Genomic DNA, 14051 nt, shown 5'->3' with positions numbered 1-14051 from the left:
TTATATCCTGGTCCTTATTATTATTATTAGAATCAGTATTTAATTTATTGTTGTAATACTTATTTAACTTAAATCTATTAAAAGAAGAAATAATGTTACCAACATTATTAGTAGTAGAATAACCTACTCCCAAATTATTACTAGAAAAAATATTATTATATTTTCTATTATCAATTATATCAATTAGGAATATATCAATTATATTTAAAATCTCTTTAATAATGTTAGTTTTAACTTGAATGCCGTAAGGAATGATTAGCCAAAGTTTGTTCTTATTATTGATATTATTATATTTATTATTTATATTATTAAATTTATTATTATCAATAAATGAATTAAATTTAATCCTATTATTCTAAATTGTAAATTTATGTTCAAAAGAACCTTGCTTGCTTCATTCTCCTTGTGAATAATTATATAGATTCTATGGATATTCATGGGTTTTCAGAAATATGACCTGTAAAACAAACAATATCTTCCAACAGATCTGTTGATATTTTTCTCATACTGAATTTTACTGTTCACAAGACCTCATTTATCAGGTCATCCCATAAGTTTTGTCTGATTTTACCTTTTTTAAAATCGAATGAAATTTAATAGTATTTTAGAATGTCTAATGGAATTAAAAGTTATTTTTATGAATTTGTGTACATTTAAACTAATTAAATATTACTTTACAGAATAATAGAATTAAAATTTCTTTGATTAAAACCCTTTCTAACATGGAAGTATCCAAAGAGCATTTAAGGCACATAATACTTTATGAGTACAAAAAAGGTAGCTCTGCAACCAAAGTGACTTGAAACACACTCAGTTTATGGGAAAGAATGTTTGAATGAAAGAACTTGCAGAAGATGGCTTGCAGAAGTGGAGATTTCAGCCTTGAAGATGAAGATCAAACAAGACGTCCAGTTGAGTTTCATGATAAGCTCCTTGAGGCATTACTTGAAGAAAATCCTGCATTATCAGTTGAAGAATTGGCAATAAAGCTTAGTTCAAACCATACAACAATTCATCATCATCTTCAACAACTTGAAAAAGTTCCTAAACTTGGAAATGGGTGCCTCATGAATTGTCCGAAAGCAACTACAAATCCCAAGTTGACATCTATTCTTCTCTCCATTCTCACAAACTCATTTCACCCTTTTTGGAATGACTTGTGACTGGTGATGAAAAACGGATCTTCTATCGAAATGTTAAACATCATAAACAGTGGCTTGGTAAAAGGGAAAAAACTCAACCACAACCAAGAAGGGAACTTCATGGAAAAAAGATTTTTCTCTCTATCTGGTGGGATTGCAAAGGAGTAATTCACTTTGAATTGTTACCACCTAATGCAACAATCAATACTCAAGTCTACTGTCAGCAATTAGAGTGTTTGAACCAAGCTTTGAAGAAAACATGACCTGCTTTAGTGAATCGAAAAGGAGTGATGTTTCATCAGGACAATGTGCAACCCCACACTGCAAAGATCACATCACAGAAGATCGAAGAACTTGGTTGGGAAAAAATTCCTCATCCACCTTATTCTCCCAACCTTGCTCCTTCAGACTACCATTTGTTTCATAGTTTACAAAATCATTTGGGGACATAACTTTCGCAAGCCAGGAGGAGATCGAAACTGACATTTCAGAGTTTTACATTGATGGGATTAAAAAGCTTGTAAATAGATGGAAGGAAATCATAGATAATCAGGAAAAGTACATTGATGATTAAATTTCAATTAAATATAACATTTGATCACTTGTTTTCTTTATTCAAAATTCAGACAGAACTTCTGAGATGACCTGATACATGAACATAACAGAGAATTTGTAGGGAACTTACATGATTACACTGTGTTTGTGGTTATTTCCAGCCAATCACAATTGATACTTTTAGCGTGCTCATTTGTCACAGAAAGCTTCATTCAGAGCTTAGTAAAATCTATAAGAAAAGCAATTTCTTATCATTTCAACTGAGTTGAATAGTTGCAAAATAAATCCACACAACTGTTGGCATGCACGCGTGCACACACAAACACACACGTGCACGTGCACACATACATGCGTGTGCACACACACACAGATAACACTCATGCGTGTGCGCGCACACGCGCACATGCATGGACACAAGTATTATGACAGAGACATCATTCTATGCTTGCAATATTTGTTTCTTGAGTTATTTTGTTAATTTCTCAAGAACACTTTTTGCTTATCCATTCTTGTGAACACAAACAATGCTGTGTGTGAACTTGTTGCTATATGTGATGTTGCCTTTTTTTTTTATCTTGCACTATATCTTTGAATCTCTTGTTTTGTTCCAATCAACTTAATCTTCTTCACAGAATAAGAAAACTTGATATATTTCATCATAGCCTTCATTTATTTTACTAAATGTTTGTGTGAGTTGCATGCACACATGAATCTATGAACCTGTGTACAAGTTTTTGTATATAGACATATCTTATTGTGTTTTTATAATGAACCCCTGCATCTGTTGTTGTATTGGTCTTCCCTCTTCTGCCAATTTTCACACAAATTCTTCCTATCTTTCTATTTCTGTAACTATTTGATCATCTGCTTTTGTCTATCTCAGCAACTCCTAAACTCTATAACCATCCACTTAACATTTAATTCTTCCCATTTTCTATATGTATACTAGCTACCAACTTTCTCTTGTTCATAGTGTTAGTGAAATTTTGAAGTTACAGACTCTAATAACATAACAAATCCCTTTTTAGTGAATGTTAATTTTTGTTTCTTATATTATTGCAAACACTAGCTTCAAATTGAGTATGTAAGTATATCTGAGGGGAAGTGTAAAACCGGCCACTCCATTAACTACTTCTTGATGTCTGGTATGCCGTCCTGCTATGGTGCATCACACTTCAGGAAACATCATTTCCCTTCAGAGAAAGACATATCTTCTCTTCCAAATCCTGCACCAACCCACCACCTGTTTTATATATGTATGTTATGTATTAGGCTGACAGATAATTAATTCATTTTTTCTCATTTATTTTAATCCCTACTTAGTACCCTTAATAAATCAGTCAATAATATATTCTCTTTCATTGTTTATGACTTCTTGCCAGCATTCAACTAGCTTGTCCTATACTTTGATAGCAGATGTCTTAACTTGAAGGATTCATCAATCTACATTTTCAGCTCCATGTTATTGAATGAAACACCCTTCAGATTATTGGAGAGCAAACATGAAAGGTGATAATCTGAAGACACTCTATATGGAGAATATGGTGAGTGTGATAGAACTGTCCACCCAAGCTTTTGGTCAAAATTAGTGGCACGAGGTGAGCGGTGTGTTTAAGAAGCATGTCATGTCACCAGTCAGGTTGTTTCAGCTCAATGGACCTTACTCATTGAGTGCAGGTAACAGGCAACAGTATCATAAGAGCATCTCATCTACTATGGTAATGGGTCCTTGTGAATGAGCTTGTTCAATCGATCATCATTGAACTGTACAGATTGGTTAAAATATGGGGTGTCCGTGAAGTTGAATTTTTCTCTCTTTGAAGTGTTAAAGTTATTTCTGGGAAGCTCTTTCAATAATAGCAACTCCTCCATACACAGCACAAATATCTCAAGTGGTTTTATCAGCTTTGGGACCTTGATTGAAAGTGAAAAGAAGCAGGTGTCAAAGGTGCTAATTTTTTTTTCTATTTGACACTCCATCATCATATGTTTGAAAAGAGGTAAAATTTATTCAAATTACAAAAATGATCAAAAATTGTAGGAAGAATAGAGCTACGAAAAATTCCCATAATACAACTATGATAAAAATATTTTTCGTGTTAATTCAAATAGCATTAGGAAAAAACAAAAGAATTTATCTGACAGCCCAATGCAATATCTATTTAAGAATACATTTATCTTTATTTTTCCATTTTATTTCTGTAAATTTCATCTAGTTTTATCATATTTCTAATATGAATATTATTATGTAAACACATATGCACTGGTGTGCAAATGTTACCACAGCTTTTGCTTTTGTATATGTGTGACCCTATGTACATACGTGAGTGTTTGTGCTCTTGCTAGCCAAATGTGTGTATGGCAGGGCGGGGAATATTCCCATTGAGAAACTTGTATTCACAAATCTGGCAATCAAAAACAATCACTTTCCTCCTAAAGCAGACCATTTCTTTCCATCCTACCATTCTCTTTCTCTTATTGCTTTTATTTTCTCTGCACATTACCTTTTCCTTAAAGCTTGTCCCTTCTCCCTCCTACCACTTCTCTCTTCAACCTTTTCTCCACCATATATGCACTGTCACTAACACTTTGCCATTTCCTGTCATTTTTCATTATGTCTAAAGTAGGAAGCAACATAATCAAAGAGGTTTTGTGTGTGTGTGCGTGTGTGCATGTGTGTGTATAGATAAGATAGGTGGCTTATTAGCAATTTAATAATCTAAAGGCAAATTTATAGACATCACTAAAGTGACAGAGGGTACTAAGTGGTACTGGCATTGCTAGAAATAGGAGTCAAAACAGCTCAGTAGCACCAAATGCACTATCTTAATGACTGACAAGGGAGATAAGTTCCCCAGTGGACAAAGCCAAGTCACCAATTATTTCGAATTTTGATGCAGAGTATCTTAATTCCCACCAATATGAATTAAGATACTCTGGTTGTCTGCTAGGGAACTTATCTCCCATGTCAGTCATTAAGATAGTGCATTTGTGGCTACTGAGTTGTTTTGACCCTTATTTCTAGCAATGCCAGAACTACTTAGTACCTTCTGTTACTTTAGTGACGTCTATACATTTGCCTTTAGGTTATTAAATTGCTAATAAGCCATCCATATTATTTATAGTTTCCGCTTTTACTGTTTTTGAAATCAGCGTATGAGTTTAATGGTTTCCTTATAAGCTGACAAGGTGAGTTGAGTTTAATTCTAGGTATGGTAAGAGTCACTGATGAGAATTAAGATGCAATGCATCAAAATTTGAAATCACTGATGATCTGGCTATGTACACTAGGGACCTTATCTCTCTAGGTGAGCAATCCAGAAGACCTGCTACGAGTGTCACCCCCAGAAATGTAGACAAAATTCATCAGCTTGTACATGAGGATTGTCAGAGGACAATCAATGACATTGTTGATTTTGTTCATCTGTCGTATGGATCAGTGCAGGCAATCCTAATGTCTGAATTGAACATGCAGTGTGTCTCTGCCAAGTTTGTCTCTTACCCGCTGACTATTGAACAGAAAGAATTGTCAAGACCTTCATCAGCCTTCTGTTGATGATGCATTCTTCATGTCAAAGATCATCATAGGTGATGAGAGTTGTGTCTATGGGTAAGACCCTGAGCCAAAGCAGCAGTCATCACAATAGAAAAGCCCTTCATCTCCACAACTGAAGAAGGCATGACAGAGTCACAGCTCAATCAAGAGTGTGTTCGTAATTTATTTTTGATATCCACAGTATTGTGCATCAAAAATTTGTCCCTCATGGCCAGACCATCAATCGAGAGTTCTATAGTAACATTTTGACGTGTTTGAAGGAGAACATTTGATGGACGCAAGCTGATCTGTGGAACACAAAGAGTTACATTCTTCATGATGACAATGCGCCCTGTCCTCACTCATGAATTTCTTGTAAAAACAACATGGTATCACTTCCGCACCCATCCTAGTCACCAGATTTAGCACTGGTGGACTTCTATCTCTTTCGCAAGATGGAAATGCAGTTCAAAGGTCACTGTTTTAACACTGTTGTCGAGATCCAGAGCAAATCACAGAAGGTCCTTAACTTGCTTATGGAAAGCGATTTCCAGGCTAGATTCCAAAAGTGACAGGAATGCTTGAACCAGTGTATTATTGCTGTGCAAGGTAACTATTTTGAAAGAAATGATGTTAAAACTTCGGTTAATAAGTTATTCTTTATAAAACATAATTAGTCTGGGAACTTTTTGACATCACTTTGTACATACATATGCACACACTCATGCGCACACACTCATGCACACACACACACACACACACACACACACACATACACACACAAATTATATTCATCATCATCATTGTCATTGTTTTAACATGCACTTTTTGCTACTCCATGCTTGAATGGAGCAGAGAGGATTTAGTGAGGAAGATTTGCTATGGCTGGATGTCCTTTCTGTCACCATCCCTCACCTGTTTCCAAACAAGGTAACCTGGACTTCTTTTCACAGAAGATTGGAAATTAATGACATTTTTTGTACGATGAGGACAATTCTCATGCATGCATACATACATATATACATACAAGGAAATAGAAGTTATATTTGGAGACAGCAAAAAGAGGACACTCACTTGCAAACTGATCACCCTAAAAGCTGTCAGTGAGAAACTCCAGCATCAGAAGAGAATAGCCAAGAAAAAACATTAACCAAGAAATTTAACCAGAATCAGGCAGCAGTGTACAGAGACATGAGAGGAGAAGCAGTGAACATCACAGAAGCTCCTTCATGAGAAGTCATAGACTCCTTCCGGACGAAAATGTGGAGGGAAGGGAAGGAGTTTAACCAAGATACTCTGTGGATGGAAGAAATTCAAAGAGGTTATTGTTGCATTACACTAAAGACATACAGCATTGATGGTGATACCCTTGTAACTGTGATTCAGAAACTTCAAGATGAAAAACCACCTGGAAGAGATTTGATAGTTGGACATTGGTACAAGAAGTTAACTTTCTACTGACCATATCTTATCAACCTGTACCAGCAAGTTCTCAATGGGAACAGCAGCATACCACACTGGTTAGCTCTGGCAGAGACAAAACTGATCCACAAAGGCAGACCCACCCACATGGCAAAAACTACCAGCCATATGCATGCTAGAACTTAATGTATAAAATATATACAAGACCATTATGAAAGCAATAACATCATCACAGCAGAACAAGCAGCTGGGAAGAAGGGAGTCTGGGGATGTACCAAGCAATTGTTAATAAACAAAATTGTAATGTCAGAGGTCTAGGAGCATAGAAGAAACCTAGTTTCAGTGTGACTTGACTACAAGAAAGCCTTTAACTCTGTTCTCTACTCATGGATGCTAGAAGCCCCTCGACTTGCTCAAGTTCCAATGAGCATAATCAAAACCATTGCTGACCTGACTTCATCGTGGGTCACCATCATCAAATTAAACAAAAGGAGTGACTGTATTATCACTGACAGAATACAGTATTGCAGAGGCATATTCCAAGGGGACAGCCCCTCTGTGATGTTGCTTATACTTTCTGTAAACCCCTTGTCATTCAGGTTAAGGAAGTTTGAAGGATATCTCACTGGTTCACAAGGAAACAGAAATAACAAAAATTACACACTGTTTCTTTGTGGATGACTTAAAACTATATGTCAAGAATATGCATGAAATGAAAAAGAGCTTTGACCTGGTTACAACATTCTCGAAGGATATTGGGCTGGGATTTGGTGAGGAGAAATATTGCTATATGGTTTTAGAAAAAGGGAAAACTGTAAACCAGACTAACAACATCATCATCAATGACTTAACTGTCTCCCCTGTATCTGACGAGGAATGTTCAAGGTATCTAGGAGTGGAGGAAAACATATTTTACAATGGTACTAGTAACAAAACATGTGTCACTAAAGAATATTACAACCGAATAAAGAAAATTTGGACCTCAGAACTCTCTGCATTCAATAAAATAATGGCCCGCAATATGTTTGCAGTGCCAGTACTCATACCAACATTTTGGATGCTTGATTGGACACTAGATGAAATCTGAGCCATTGGTGTGAAAACCTGGAAGATACTAACAAGCACACATAATTTCCACATAAACAGTGATATAGACTGCCTCTACCTAAAATGAAAACAAGGCAGCAGAAGCTCAACATTGATCTGAAATGCCTTTGAATGTTGCATCATCGCTTTTGCAACATCTTTTAACCACCAAGTGTTGAAGTGCATCCCTTGACCAGGTTTGTATACATGAAGCTGATAATATCATAAGACTTGGAAGGCAGCTCCTTGAGCAACATTCCTTGTCTGATAACCTTAAATACATGCCCAAATAAGTCACACAACTATACTGCAATGTATCATAAGATGAAAGGATGAATGTATATGAGCAGAAGACCATGTATGGATATGTTAGTAAAAAGCTCCCAGATGATAGTTACATAGATTGCCAAAGCAGTCTATTATGGACCAACAACCAGAATACTACCTCCCACTTTGAAGGGTATACATTTGCAATCCAGGAACAGGAGATATCAACCAAATACCTGATGCAGAAAAGAGACAGAGACACCAGAATAAACAGTAAAATGTAACAGCCAGTGCAGACTTTGTGAAGTTAACACCAAAGACATCACCATATCATAAGCAGTTGTCCAAAAATGTCATCATGATATTATCTACCGATGAGATATAATATTGTAGCTAGGACACTACATAAGGAAATTCATAAGAAGGATAACCCCAAGGACATTAAAATAAGAACTCACAGTATGGTAGAAGTCATAGCCACTCATAATAAAAAGGAGTACTGGTGGAATGTCCCAGTGAAAACCTCAATAAAATGTAAGCACAACAGACCTGATATAATGATTTGGGATAGAGAAGAAAATCTGTATACAGTTGTGGAAATCAGCTACCCAGCAGATGTTAACATAAAGCTGAAGATCAGTGGAAAAAAGAATACCTTCACTGAACTATTGAGAAATCTACAGTTACTCTATCCAGCTTACAAGTTCAGGTTTACACAAGTAATTATTGGGGCCCTGGGATATGTAGCACACTGCCTAAATAACAATCTTGAGAAATTAGGCTTCTCAAAACCGGAAAGGAGAAAGCTGATTCAAAGACAACAGATCTGAGCCACCACTGGAACTATAAAAATCTGTAAAACTTTTCAGAAGTTTATCATTTAAGTATATATGAGCATGTCTAAACATGCAACTATATGCATGAGAAGACATACATAAAACAAAAAAAAAAAACAAATGTGCACACATACATACATACAAAAATAGGCTGTTGATGTTGAAATTTCAATGAAGGAGCCTTGGACCTAGGTTCTCAATTGGCAAGAAATCTTGAAATAAAACTGAATAATAACATACATATAAAGATGTGTATGTGTGTTTGTGTGTGTGTGTGTGTGTGCATGCATGCATGTGTGTGCATGCTTGTGTGTGCACACACACAATATTATAATGTGTTGGATATGCATGACAAATGACCGATTACATCAGAGCTCAATACAACACCTAACACTCCAAAACTATATGTGTAGATGCATACTTGGTCACTTGCAGTATAGGCTATAATATAAATACTGCATTAATTGCATTACAAAAACAACAGGAAACATCACCATTTATATTTCAGGATATTCATTTCCTACGTACATTTTGATGATGCAATTTAAAAACTGTTTCAATCCTTTGTGCAATATTTGTGACAGAGAAACAAAAGTATAAAGAATCAAGTTTATTCGAAATTGAGAAGATGGGTTAACAGACATATCCTGCAATCAAACAAGTCGTAATTGTATTTGGCACAAAGTTTCATATGTTGCATATCAACAGAGTCAAAGAAGAGACTATAAAGAGTTTTCAAAGAATAATGATAATAGTTCAGAATGATAAAATTGATAAGGGTGTCAATTGGCTGTCAATACTTGATACATACACTAAGCATACATACAAAATAAATACATATAAATATGCACACACACACACACACACACACATAATATATCCACCTATATTCCTATCATTAGTGATGTTATTAGAAATAATTTCCCTAGTGGGTGAATGTTTCAACTTAGTGCTAGTTATAAAAGTTAAGGGCATCCAGCTGTAGAAACTCTGCCAAATCAGATTGGAGCCTGGTGTAGCCATCTGGTTTCACCAGTCCTCAGTCAAATCGTCCAACCCATGCTAGCATGGAAAGCGGACGTTAAACGATGATGATGCTGATGATGATGATGATTTCATCATTGTATTTACTTGTTAGTGACATTATCATAGAAAATTTTCTTATTAGTAAAAAGGTAAGACATTGTAATAAATACATTTTTAACAAAACTGTTGATAATATATCTTAGGAAATTAGAGGGCTTATTGATATAGAGTAAATTTCTGTTGAGTTTGTGGTATGGCTAATAGGACCCTAAAAGGTTACCCTAAAAGGTTACCCTTAAAGGTTACCCTAAAAGGCCACACATTTAAGTTTAGCAACAAAATATACGCCTAGGACGAGAGGGCAGCCATCGGTGTTAGTATCGCTGGTGATGTAACGAATCTCTTCATGGTATGGTGGGACAGAAGGCTTAAGGAACGTCTGACACAGAACTCCATACTCGTGAATACGTACTCTCGATATGTCGATGATATCAACGTAGTGGTAAAGACACCCCCACAAGAGAGTACTCTTGAAATGGAAATAGAAACTAATACTATGGAGAGCATCCAGCAAATAGCTAACTCCATCCACCAAAGTATTAAGGTTACGATAGTCTACCCTACTAAACACCCTAACCATAGATTACCTATACTAGATACTGAATTCTGGCTAGAAACTGAGAATAATAAAACCTGAATCCTCCATTCACACTATACAAAATCTATGGCCTCCAAATACCTGATCCACCGGAACTCGGCTATTGTGGACAATGCCAAATTCAATATATTGATGGCAAACCTCATCAGAGTAATGTGAAATGTGTCCTGCATGTGCAATCCTACAGAATTAAAGAGACATATACAACATTTCGTTCACCGCATGCAGTTCTCAGGTTACAGCCATAAAGAAAGGATCAGAGTATACAAAGGAGTTATGAAGAAACTTGAAACCATCAAACGTAACGATAGGAATGGGATTTGCCCACTCTATAGGAGCAAATCATGGAACACCATTGAAAGGATTAAGAAGAAAATAGGGAAGGCCAACTCATGGTATGATAGCCACAAGTACCAGAGCGTCATGTTCTTCGACACCACCCCTAGAGGCGAACTGGCGTACCGCTTTAGAAGGGCCCTAGACAAACTTAAGCTAAGAATTAAGGTTGTTGAAAGGCCAGGCAACCCTATCAAATCCCTTATCAGTAGAACATACTCTTTTAGTAGAACCCCCTGCACTGATAGGAACTGTATTGTATGTAGATTTAGCCCACAAACAAACTGTAAAACCAGAAATGTGCTCTATAGTATAAGATGTACAGAGGGACGATGCAGTAACAAGACAATGATGTATGTAGGTGAAACAGCATGGAGCATAGGGGAGTGGGTAAATGAACATTGGAGGGAACTTAAGGAAGGGAAGAGCTCATCAGTTCTGTACCAGCACGCTGAGCAAGAACACGGAGGCTCACTCAACAACATAGAAATTAAAATCTTATCCACACATAGCACAGATGCAGCACTTAGACAAATTACAGAAGCTACACACATAATAGAAGATAAACATAGCCTGAATAGGAAACTGGAATGGAACACTAACATATATATATATATATATATATATATATATATATATATATATATATGGCCCTTCCAGAGCTGAAGTAGAATAATTCAAGACGATTAAAAGAGAACCGACATGTTACAATTCACTCTGAGTTTCCCATTTTATGTATGTAAACACATATAAATGTATCAATGCATTTATTTGGCATTATGTTCCATTCTAGATATGAATGAATGTTCCGAATCGAAAGGTGGATGTCAACATATTTGTAAAAACACACCAGGAAGCTACTATTGTGAGTGTAGACTTGGTTATAATCTCACCAATCATAAAAACTGTGCAGGTAAGTTACATCATTATTTTAAGCTTTCACTTATGTTGAACATGCCACGTTTGTGCCTACATTGCAGGCACAGGCATGGCTGTTTTGTTACAAGTTTTCTTTGCAACCACATGGCTTCTGATTCAGTCCCATTACATAACACCTTGGTCAAATGTCTTCTACTATCATTCCAGGCCAATCCCGGAAAGAAGCCCACTGTATATGTATGTATAAATGTATATACATATATGTGAAGGCATGTGGTTTGTGGTTAGGGTGTAACACCCAAGATCGTGGTTTTGATTCCCAGACCAGTGGTGCATTGTGTTCTTGAGCAAAGCACTTCATATCACATTGCTCCAGTCCACTAAGCTGTAAATGGGTAATCCTGTGATGAGCTGGCTTTCTCTTCAGGGGAAATGTTGGCCTGTCCCACTAGCCAGTGGAGTGGCATCATTCGAAAGCTACAACCATGTGGGAAAGCACATTGTTACCAGTGATGTATAACAACATTCAATAGTCTAGCAATGCAGTGGTACAATGATATGTATTTGTATGTATGTGTGTGTGTGTGTGTGTGTGTGTACCTTGGTCTTGATCTCATATGACTGTTGTAAATAAATATCATTAGTTTCCAGTATTCTGGCAATAGGGAAATACTACCTTGTTTGGAAACAAGTAAGGATTGGTGACAGGAAGGGTATCCAACCATAGAAAATCTGTTTCAGTAAATTCCATCCAACCCACGCAAGTATTGAAAAGTGAACATTAAAATGATGATGATAATGATGGTGATAAATCATCTCATTATTTAAATTATGTTCTCTGTTGGCTTTATTTGTCTAAAAGCAATGATTCTTAAATGGCAATTTGCACCCTGGTAATCTAATTAAGTAATGAAATTACTAAGAGTGAAAGTATTACTTAAGGGATGTTTGAATAACAAAGGATTTAGCTACTATATCAAGTTAAGGTATGGAGTAATACATTTTATATTATTTTATACATACTGAACAGAAAAGTAGTTACTAAATGCTCTAAACAAGGTTATTCCTAATTACTATGTCTCTGAAAAGTTGATATTAGTTTGCTAATTTAAATAAAATATAGAGAAGTATTTACTGAATGTGGGTCCTAAGACAATTTGTAGAATATTAACTTTCCTTTATTCACCATTTCATATAATGAATATTCTTTCAACAATTTTGCAACTTATTATAAGCTTTAATAAATAAATAATGGCTTTAAGGAGAATATTTATTTCATATGAAATTACATCAATAACCCCAATAAATACAAATTTCAAAAAAGTAAGACACTATGATATAAACTTTCATTAATTTAGGTATATACAACAGCACAGTCAAAAGCTTGTGTGAAATTAATAAACCAGCATTTTTCTAGAACATGCCTAGATACCTTAAACATTCCTCATCAGATATAGGGGAAACAGTCAAATCATTGTTGGAGGTGTTGCTAGTCTGGTTTACAGTTTTCCTCCTTTTCACAACCATATAACGACATTTATCCTGACCGAACTCCAACCCTACATCCTTTGAGAATGTTGTAACTAGGTCAAGGTTCTTTTTCATCTCGTGCATATTCTTTGCATAAAGTTTCAAGTCATCCACAAACAGTGTGTAATTTTGGTATTTCTGTTTCTTTGTGAACCAGTGAAATATCCTTCAGACTTATATGTATGTATGTATGTATGTATGTATGTATGTATGTATGTATTTATGTATGTATGTATGTATGTATGTATGTATGTAGGAAGGCATATGGCTTAATGTTTAGGGTATTGCCCTCATGATTGTGAGATCATGGACTCATTTCCCACACTGGGCAGTGCATTGTATTCTTGAGCACAACACTTCACTTCATTTCACATTACTCTGTGATTACTTTGACATCTAACATGTGGCACACTATGCACCTGTACAGGTGATGTCGATTTGATGAGAGAAATGAGCTTATGTGGAGCACAAACATTAAATCACTTTAAACAAATCATCTTTGCAGGTTGTTTAGCAAGGAATTCTAGAAGTGCTTTTCTTGGACTGAAGAAACTATCATCATGATTACATGCATAAAAGGCGACTAAAAGAGGATGAGGTAGGGTTTTCACTCCAGCATTGTAAAACTATCACCAGCAACAATTATCCAAACACCCATCGATCGAAAGGTAGTTCCCTGAGTGGTGCAAATGTGTCATCCGCAATGGTAGATGCAGCAATGTGTTGAATGTGTTGTTACAGCACATGACCCCACCACACACACCACTGCTGCCGCCGTC

At 36.0% G+C, this 14051-nt stretch overlaps 1 protein-coding gene across 1 annotated transcript in view; it reads left to right on the top strand.

Annotated features, from left to right (window-relative positions):
* Positions 1–14051, top strand: part of LOC106879572 (fibrillin-2) — a 276076-nt gene that overhangs the window by 75410 nt on the left and 186615 nt on the right. The window contains exon 8 of the mRNA XM_052968473.1: positions 11657–11776. Within this exon, the coding sequence (XP_052824433.1) occupies positions 11657–11776 (120 nt within the window). The remainder of the gene's footprint in view (positions 1–11656; positions 11777–14051) is intronic.

Source organism: Octopus bimaculoides, chromosome 6 (assembly GCF_001194135.2).
Source record: "Octopus bimaculoides isolate UCB-OBI-ISO-001 chromosome 6, ASM119413v2, whole genome shotgun sequence".
NCBI classification, from domain to species: domain Eukaryota; kingdom Metazoa; phylum Mollusca; class Cephalopoda; order Octopoda; family Octopodidae; genus Octopus; species Octopus bimaculoides.
The sequence above is the reverse complement of the archived record's forward strand: the minus strand, read 5'-3'. Positions and strand labels throughout refer to the sequence as shown.